This window comes from Chiloscyllium plagiosum, chromosome 23 (genome assembly GCF_004010195.1).
Source record: "Chiloscyllium plagiosum isolate BGI_BamShark_2017 chromosome 23, ASM401019v2, whole genome shotgun sequence".
Classification (NCBI taxonomy): domain Eukaryota; kingdom Metazoa; phylum Chordata; class Chondrichthyes; order Orectolobiformes; family Hemiscylliidae; genus Chiloscyllium; species Chiloscyllium plagiosum.
The window spans coordinates 20796458-20806662 of record NC_057732.1 but is presented as its reverse complement, the minus strand read 5'-3'; the positions used below and the strand labels follow the sequence as shown (position 1 = coordinate 20806662).

Sequence of the window (10205 nt, the reverse complement as noted above, 5' to 3'; positions counted from 1 at the left end):
AATACTGAAGTAAAGTATTCATTCAGTGTCTCCCCAATCTCTTCCGCCTCCACACGCAACTTCCCACTACTATCCTTGATTGGACCTATTCCTACCCTAGTCATTCTTTTATTCCTAGCATACCTATAGAAAGCCTTAGGGTTTTCCCTAATCCTACCGTCTAAGGACCTTTCATGTCCCCTCCTTGCTGCTTTTAGCTCTCTCTTCAGGTCCTTCCTGGCTACCCTATAACTCTCAATCGCCCCAATTGAACCTTCACGTCTCATCTTGAGATAGGCCGCCCTCTTCCATTTAACAAGGGATTCCAATTCCTTATTAAACCACGGCTCCCTCGCACGACCCTTTCCTTCCTGCCTGACAGGTACATAATTATCAAGGACACTCAATAGTTGCCCCTTGAACAAGTTCCACATATCATTTACACTCTTGCCTTGGAGTCTACTTTTCCAAGCCACACATCCTAAGTCATGCCTCACAGCATCATAATTTCCCTGCCCCCAGCTATAACTCTTACCCTATAGTGCACACTTATCCCTCTCCATCACGAGTGTAAAAATCACCGAATTATGGTCACTATCTCCAAAGTGCTCACCTACCTCTAATTCTAACTCCTGGCCTGGTTCATTACCCAGAACCAAATCCAGTATGGCCTTACCTCTTGTTGGCCTATCTACATATTGTGTCAGGAAACCCTCCTGCACACACTGGACAAACATTGACCCATCTAACAAACTTGAGCTATAACTTTCCCAATCAATATCAGGAAAGTTAAAGTCCCCCATAACAACCACCCTATTACTGTCACTCATCTCCTGAATCACCTTCCCTATCCTTTCTTCAATGATTCTAGGACTATTAGGAGGCCTGTAAAAGACTCCTAACAGGGTGACCTCACCTTTCCTATTCCTAACCTCAGCCCAAACTACCTCAGATGGCGAGTCTTCATCCATTGTCCTTTCCACCGCTGTAATACTATCTTTGACAAGCAATGCCTCACCTCCCCCTCTTTTACCCCCACATCTGACCCTACTAAAACATTTAAACCCTGGGACCTGCAACAGCCACTCCTGTCCCTGTTCTACCCATGTCTCCGTAACAGCCACAACATCGAAGTCCCAGGTACCAACCCACGCTGCAAGTTCAACCACCTTATTTCGTATACTTCTTGCATTGAAGTATACACACTTCAAGCCACTTTCCTGTTTACAGGCACCCTCCTTTGAAATTGATGCCATGTTCCTAACCTCCCTACACTCGAGGTCCTGCACCCTAAAGCTACAGTCTGGGTTCCCATGCCCCTACAGAGTTAGTTTAAACCCCCCCCAAGAGCACTAGCAAACCTCCCACCAAGGATACTGGTGCCCCTCAGGTTCAGGTGCAGACCATCCTCAGGAAACATCTGGAAATGAACCTTTCAGCTCTGCGAGCATACCTGCATCCAAAACCATAATTAAAGTTTCAGTGATTTACTTCAGTAAATCTTCAGTACATGTCTTTGCCGGAACATATTTCATCATTGTAAGGAACACTATTTTGGAATAAGATCTGCAGAAAGCTGCTTATCTCACTGTACCACGGGACCCTATAATTTTGTTTTTTGAATTAAAATTGATGCTTTTTCAGAACGATGACCCATTTTTTTCCCCCCACACTTCCAATGTTGCCATTTCAGGGAGCTGCTGTTATATGACTCCTATTAGTGTTTTGTTCTGAGATAGGTGACCCAAAGCCTTGTGCTGCGTTGTGTTCTGGATACAATAGACTGCTTTGGAATATCACAAATGTAAAAAAATTCAAGACTGGACTTCCTTGATGCTGCACCTAGGTTACTGGAGTTCCTTGGTACAGCTAACATGGTAAAATTGATATGTAGCCTCTTTGGCTAGGCCACATTTACTGCCTATTGGGAAGTTAAGAGTCAACTACTGTGGATCTGGAGTTGCACGTAGGTCAGACCAGGTCAGGAGGGCAGAGTTCCTTTCCTGAAGGACATAAGTAAACTAGTTGGGCTTTTTTCAACAACAGTAGTTACTTGGTTGTCATTAGATTTTATTCATTGTATTATGTAATTTTAAAAGAAATATTAAACTGGACTCAAATTTCAGCATCTGCAATTTGGTGCAGCATGATGCAATTCAAACGCATGACCTCAGAACATCAGCTTGAGCTTCTGAATGACTAGTTCAGTTACATTATCACTGCCTATCTCACCATTATTGAGCACACACCTTCTCGAGAGACATTTTGGGTAAGGAATAAATGCTGGCCTAGCCAGCAATGCAATGAACAAATAAATATACTTTAGAAAGAACATCCAAATGGATGCTCACCAATTACAGTTGTTGAGAAAAACAGATGCTGCTGCCATAAGGAGCAAAGAATAATCATTCCATAAACCTTGCTTCGACCAAACTAACATCAAGCTGCCTTAAAAAGTGTGGAACAGAAGATAATCTGAAATGGAAGACAACTAACTAAATGAGTAAAATTCGAAATTGCTTATTTGAAGAAACAGAAAACCCACAACTTAACTAAAAAGAAATCATTCTAATTTTCTTAAACAACATAACTACCTTTGTGTGTTCCCATAATTTTTCCATCTTCTATAGAAACAAAGTTTCCAGGGCGAGGTTCTAGATACTAATAAAAAATTTAAAATGAAATTACTTTGAATGCTCAAAACTAAGATCAACATATTTCTTTGATACAAATACAATCAAAATTCTCAGTAAGCAGCAATGGGTTTGAATCCAGCCCAAATTAATTGAGTTAATTTCTCCTAACTGTCTTTTTACAGGTACTAAATAAAATGAGTTTTGGTATTCTGAACCAGATGATTTCTAGGTGGTACGAATTCACAGCTGCCTAAAATTCATTTTATTTAAATCAGGATGGTTGAAATGAGCAACAGCAGTGCCAGATTGGTCTACAGATATGTTCTTTACTGGTTTGAGAAAGGATATGTTAGAGTGGGAATTATTGTTGGTGAAGATATTAGGAGAATGTACCATTTGTTACATTTTATAATATGGTTACTTAGCAGAGGCCTCACATCTGTTCATTTCAAATGGATTATCATGCGAATGTCATGCAGAAGCATCTCTTTGTTTAATCAGAAATACTGGCACATAAGTTCCAAGCTATCTTAGAGAGATGGCAGAACTTTACTCTGAATGACCGATCTTGATTCTTATCTGATCACAGATTTGAAAAGTAAAATCAATTCCACTTCCCAACACAGATGTTCAATTTTTAAAACGGAATTGTGATTTGTACTTGCCTCAAGAATAAAGTTTTCAAAATTTCTTTCACCTATAAAACAGATTCCCATACTCTGTAAGAAGCAAAATAATGAATATCATCCATGGAAGTATTTAATCCCAACCAAAGTCAGATTTGATGACTATAATTACTAAAGCATTGTTCAAAGTTCAAGATGAAAATAAAATTAAAGAGTCTTACTTCTTTTCTCTTTAATATATGGTGAAATCCTGCCTCAGCTGCCATTTCCTTTACAACATTTTTTCTCAACTCACCAAGGGGAAAGATGGTATGTCGCAAAGCGTGTTGTGATATCTGACTCAGAAAGAATGTTTGGTCTTTCTTTGGGTCAGCTGCCTGTAAGAGTTTCACAGCTGCAAAAGGTAAGACAAATGGGCAGTTAGACAGAGAATGGCAATAACTTATCTTGGTTAGGATTTAATTAAAAGTTTTGCAGGTTTTAAGATTGTTGATACCAACACCTAGTTTTAGTACCACCCCTCAGCTTCAGAAATGAATGGATGTAAGTTTGCTTGCTGAGCTGTAAGATTTGTTTTCAGATGTTTCATCACTTTACTAAGTGACATTAATGAGCTCCCAGTGAAGCGCTGGTGTTATATCCTGCTTTCTATTTACGTGTTTAGGTTTCCTTGGGTTGGTGATGTCATTTCCTGGTCTTTTTCGCAGTGGGTGGTAGATGGGTCCAAATCAACGTGTTTGTTGATAGAGTTCTCGTTGGAATGCCATGCTTCTAGGGATTCTCGTGCGTATCTCTGTTTAGCTTGTCCGAGGATGGATGTGTTGTCCCAGTCAAAGCAGTGTCCTTCCAAACAAACAACTTTGCCAACCATCCAACCCAAACTTTGGGTCCACAACATGGATTACACCTTTGTAATCAATAAATGAAACAGATTAGAGGAAACCTTCAATAATATCCTTACTGGCATACAATTCACTAAAGAGGAGGAAAACAACAACAAACTGCCATTCCTAGATGTCGCAAACAGCCAATGGGGAACTTCAAACCAGTGTCCACAGGAAAACAACACATACAGACCAAATACTGAACTATACAAGCAATCATCCCAACACCCACAAATAGAGCTGCATTAGAACATTGTTTCAATGAGCCACCACACACTGCAGCACAGAGGAACTATGAAGAGCAGAGGAAAATCACCTATACAGCGTATTCAAAAAGATCAGGCACCCAATGAACACAGTCCGCCAATTTCTCAAACAAGCAGACAAAATGCGCCCAGAAACCCTAGCCACTCTCCTCTACATCAAAGACATCTCGGAAATGACTGCCAGAGTACTCGGACCCCTTGGCATCATGGTAGCCCACAAACACACTAAAACAGTAGCTAATGAACTTAAAAGACCCCATACAGACAACAAACAAAACAGACCTCATTTTCAAAATACCTTGCAAGAACAGCAACAAACACTACATTGGACAGAAAACTAGCCACATGAACATCAACTAGCCACAAAAAGACATGACCCACTATCACTAGCATCCTTACATACAGATGAGGAAGGACACCACTTTGACTGGGATAACACATCCATCCTAGGACAAGACAAACAGATACACACAAGAAAATTCCTAGAAGCACAGTATTCCAACCGGAACTCTAACAACAAATACATCGATCTGGACCCCATCTATCTGAGAAAAAGAACAAGAAAGGCATCACCAACACAGGAAATTATATCACCAATTTGAGCAACCCAAAACACAAATAATAGAAAGCAGGACATAACACCAATGCTTCACCAGAGGCTTACTGATGACAAAACATCTGAAAACGAACCTTCCAGCTCAGTAAGCAAACCTACATTCAGAACCTTAACCTGAGCTCCAAATCTTCTCAAAACCCGTTAACACCTATGGATTCAGAAATGAATGTATTTTATTTCATATTTTACTGCACAAAAATACTGCTCTAAATTTGGTAGCTCTCAATTCTTACTATTGTTCAAGTAAGGAAAACATTTCCTCCTTTTCCCAAAAAAAAGTGATTTCTCTTGCCCTTGAAATTGTCCACCAGGTTCCACTCTTCCGAAAGCTCTGGAAGCTGTTATCAAATCCCAACTGAGCTACTGCATTGATAGCTCTTGCTCGTACATGAGTTAAAGAATAGTTTTCACCATAACTACTCCTCTTGTCATTTCTTTGCCTATGTTCTATAACTCAGAGCTCGATCACTTAATTTGTCATCAGACATCTCCAAAATCTTAGACTGGTTCCAAAATTTACAAAAACAAGTTATAATTATATGGTCTTTGATGAAATTTATGGCTAGATTTTCCCATTTGCATTTATACAGTGACTGTAAGCCAGGAATGACTCCTCACAATGTGCAGCTCAACGCTAATCTCCAAAGAGAGGGACCCAAAGAAAGGCAATCATTTCCCATTTCATGAAGGGTGATTGGGAAGTGTTGGTGAATGGTATGGTGGAGAGAAGACCAGTCATCTTCCCCATGGACCCACCAGAAGAGGCCATGCCATCAGACACAGCCAACCTGGACCCAAAAGGCTGCATAGCTAAGTACAAGGCCCCCGCATGAACTAGAACACACAGCCATCCTGCAAGATCAATGATCTTCTCACACATAAGGGTAAGTGTTGCCCCCACTCTCTGCTACCTCATACTCTCAGGGCTAACATTGTCTCTAACTCTGCCATTGCACATGTACCTCACTGAGACTCAAGGACTACAGCTTTCAGTATCACATGCATCATGTTGAATCAAGGGCTCTCCACTCAACCCATTCTCTGACACAACTAATCCTTCCTGCCCTCTGTGCTTTCTGATCACTGACTGGGGATACTTACCACCTTTCCTGCTTGTGCATCAGTGCTAAATACTCTATATCCACTTAGATCATAATCAGTTTATGCTTTGTCTGTTGCCGGATAAACTGCCCACATCTTGGACAGCACCCTAACTGACCTACTTGGAATCCCTTGTGAACTATTGGACAGCTCGATTTACTGGGCTGACAATGGCCAGCACCCGAGTGGAATACGACATTAAGTGACTGAGACTGTAGTCTCCCTTTACCCCATTATGTACACTTCCCCTTGCTTTTTACACATTGATATTTGCTTCAAATAAATGTAATGCATTTGCTTCATAAACTGCTGGTTCATACTGCAGCTCTGAGGTTGATGTAGAATGTTGCTGTACAGTGATATGTCCATCTCCTGTCTCATATTTATCATTCAATGCTCTCCACTGTCACAAGCTTCCTGCCTCTGCACTAAAAGGCAAATTAAATTACAGTACACTCAAGACATTGTACTCCAGAAATGCAATATCACCATTAGGGTCTGGATCCCTTCAAGTATATACAGGTAGGCGATCCTTTATCCAAAATGCTTGGGACCAACAGTTTTCAGAATTTTTCGATTTTCAGAATAAATTACAGTTTAATGGTGAAATTTTTAAAAATCTTACCGCAGGAGCAGACTTCCAAGTAAGAATGTGCTTGGCCATGCCCCCCACGTCGCATCTGAGTGGGTGTCGACTTGGGTTAACTGTTTGCTTGCTAAACAACTTTGTTAATGAGAAAAAAAACTACACAAAAAACCTTCAGATTTCGGAACTTTTCAGTTTTTGGATGTTCAGATCAAGGATCTTTTACCTATACAAATGTGAATGAGTGCTAACAAAGCAAGCTAAGAATTCCAAGATATGTTTGACAATGTAAGTGTAAAAACAGATGCGTGAAATGTGTGATTATTGTGTGCAAAGTGACCTGGCAGAAATATGCAGGTCAGATGTCCCTGATCTCCAAGGTGGAGTGTTGAACACCTGAGGTGGTGTCTGAAAAGAGGCACAAAAATGTGGCGAGGCTGGTGGTTTGTCAATGTTAACTTGTTTAGCTGAGGAATCAAGGATAATAACCATGGAGTAAGCAGGATGTTGTGCAGAAGAAGCAGTACATAATGGTCAGGACAGGCATTCAGCAGCTGAAGCTGCCAGGGATTACTCCGTTTTACCTGTCAGGAATTTGCACCATCAAGATTCTGATTGGAGGAGAGGAGAAGTTGAAGTTTAAAGTGATTATGGTGACTCAGGAATATTAATGATATATATTAAAAAAATGAAAATAAACGGGTCGCTACTCAAGGGTGAGATTCTGAAGTCACCGTTGGAGGCACGACGGGAAAATTATGCATGATTTTCTACGTGTTGAAAATTTTATTTGCCCCACTTTTATCCTATCCTAATCACCTTATCCCTATTCTCGCTATACCAGTGAAGGGAAAATTCCACCCTATATTGAGGCCTGCCTAATTTAATGATCAATGGTCGACTGGTGCTACAGTTTACAGTTCATATTTTAAACACAAACAGAAGTTGCTGGAAAAACTCAGCAGGTCTGGCAGCATCTACGGAGAGAAATCAGAGTTTATGTTTCAGATCCAGTAACCCTTCTTCAGTTTGGATTTTAACTCTTTTCAGAGATCACCTAGTTTTGTTTAACTTCATTATATACTTCCTCTTCTTTCAACAATTATCTCACCTTTACCATCATCTTGATGGTTTCACTCTACATTGATCTACTTGCTTCAGTTTTGTTTTATTTTGCAAACTACAAACTTCTTGTAATTCAAAATTGCTACACCTTTATCTAAAAGTTTTGACAAGACATTAAAATATGCCTTACTTCAAAGTTGCAAAAATGTTTTTTTCACATTTCAATCTGCGTCACTTTTTACTGCTTGCTTTCTTATGGTGCATTTACATTACTCTGAAATGGCAGTGCAAAGCAGTTTCATTTAGCACCAAGTTAAACTGTAAATGGCGTCTGAATCACAAGTCAGCATCTGAATGAAATGCCATCCCTTCCACTCCACTCCAGATCAGATCAAATCAGGCTTTGACTCAATTAAAATTTTAGAAATTTAGCAAAGAATGAAGATCCCCAATGGGAGACTGATTAGCAAGGTTAGACCTCATGGAATACGGAATTGGATACGGAATTGGCTCGAAGGCAGAAGACAGAGGGTAGTGGTGGAGAGTTGTTTTTCAGACTGGAGACTAGTAACCAGTGCTGTGCCACAAGGATCGGTGCTGGGTCCACTACTTTTCATCATTTATATAAATGATTTGGACGTGAACATAAGGAGGTGTAGTTAGTAAGTTTGCAGATGACACCAAAATTGAAGGTGTAGTGGACAGCGAAGAAGGTTACCTCAGAGTACAATGCGATCTTGATCAGATGGGCTAATGGGCTGAGGAGTGGCAGATGGAGTTTAATTTAGGTAGATGTGAGGTGCTGCATTGTGGAAATGCAAATCAGGGCAGTTGGATATAAGTCAATAAAGTAGCTTCATACACTTAATGGTAAGGTCCTAGGGAGTGTTGCTAAACAAAGAGACCTTGGAGTGCAGGTCCATAGTTCCTTGAAAGTAGAATCACAAGTAGATAGGATAGTGAAGGTGGTGTTTGGAATGCTTTCATTTATTGGTCATCGTATTGAGTATAGGAGTTGGGAGGTCATGTTGCGACTGTACAGGACATTGGTTAAACCACATTTGGAATACTGCATGCAATTCTGTTCTCCTTCCTATTGGAAGGATATTGTGAAACTTGAAAGGGTTCAGAAAAGATTTACAAGAATATTGCCAGGATTGGAGGATCTGAGCTACAGGGAGAGGCTGAATAGGCTGGGGCTGTTTTCCTTGGAGCGTCAGGGGCTAAGGGGTGACCTTATAAGGATTTATAAAATTCTGAGGGGCATGGATAGAATAAATAGACAAGGTCTTTTCCCTGGGGTGGGGCAGTCCAGAATTAGAGGGCATAGGTTTAGGGTGAGAGGGAAAAGATATAAAAAGGGACCTAAGGGGCAACTTTTTCTCAGAGGGTGGTGTGTGTATGGAATGAGCTGCCAGAGGAAGTGGTGGAGGCTGGTACAATTACAGCATTTAAAAGGCATCTGCATGGGTATATGAATAGGAAGGGTTAAGGTGGATATGGGCCAAATGCTGGAAAATGGGACTAGATTAGATTAGGATATTTGGTCAGCATGACAAGTTGGACCAAAGGGTCTGTTTCCATGTTGTACATCTCTATGACTCTATCAATGCTAAATTTATGAACAAATAGAATCTAAATCTATTTTCTGATCATTTTTATAATAATTCCTACTGTGACATTATCCAGATCTATCCACCTTTTCATCTCAACTTAAATACTAATAGCAGTTTAGTTCCAATCTTTTAATATCATGCCTCATGATGAGGAGGGAGAAAATATGCGTTTTATGGAGAGGGAGAGAACACAGAAAAGAATAACCTCATAGGAAACATACTCCACTAATGGCATCTCTGCAAAGTGGCATTTCTGGCACCTGAGCCACACTCATATGTTTACATTGTGGTAATAAAAGATCAGGGTCATTGTAGCTCACTTGATTAATGTCAACAGACATCCCGATCAAAGGGTATTAACACAATCAATGCTACTTTATTGACTTGTTGTTGATTATAAAGTAATAGCTCCAGTAATCTACGTATACAGTTTCATCTTTTAATGAACAAATTTATAAATCTGACTCGGAAACATTAGTAATTGGTTCTGGCAGTGCATAATTTAACTTTTTGAATGTCCAGAGCCTCTGGAGTAACCTAATAGATTAATTGTGATTACAAAGTGTCCTAATTAAATTTTGACTGAAGAAACATTTCCTCTCGTTGAAAACTACATTGGGACAAAATAAGGAATACGTAGATTTCAAGTCCTTCACTCACCATCCTTATTGTGGTCATGAAAATGATCTTCAGTTCTGATATATTTTTGTTGGAAAACGTCTTCATCACGCTGTGATGTTCTAGCATAATGACCAGTTGCCATTGCATCTGCCCCTAGTTCAATAAAAATATAGTGTTCATTACATAACTGATGTACATTTTGAACTTCT

General features: G+C 40.0%; 1 protein-coding gene across 4 annotated transcripts in view; it reads right to left on the bottom strand.

The window, feature by feature from the left end:
* The window catches only part of trmu (tRNA 5-methylaminomethyl-2-thiouridylate methyltransferase), a 32003-nt gene that overhangs the window by 8184 nt on the left and 13614 nt on the right, over positions 1–10205 (bottom strand). For 3 of the 4 annotated variants that reach the window (XM_043713687.1, XM_043713690.1, XM_043713689.1), the window contains exons 4-7: positions 10036–10149; positions 3463–3635; positions 3281–3334; positions 2574–2640 (exon numbers count right to left, since the gene is read on the bottom strand). In XM_043713687.1, the coding sequence (XP_043569622.1) occupies positions 2574–2640; positions 3281–3334; positions 3463–3635; positions 10036–10149 (408 nt within the window). The remainder of the gene's footprint in view (positions 1–2573; positions 2641–3280; positions 3335–3462; positions 3636–10035; positions 10150–10205) is intronic. The other variant, XM_043713688.1, reaches the window with a different exon arrangement.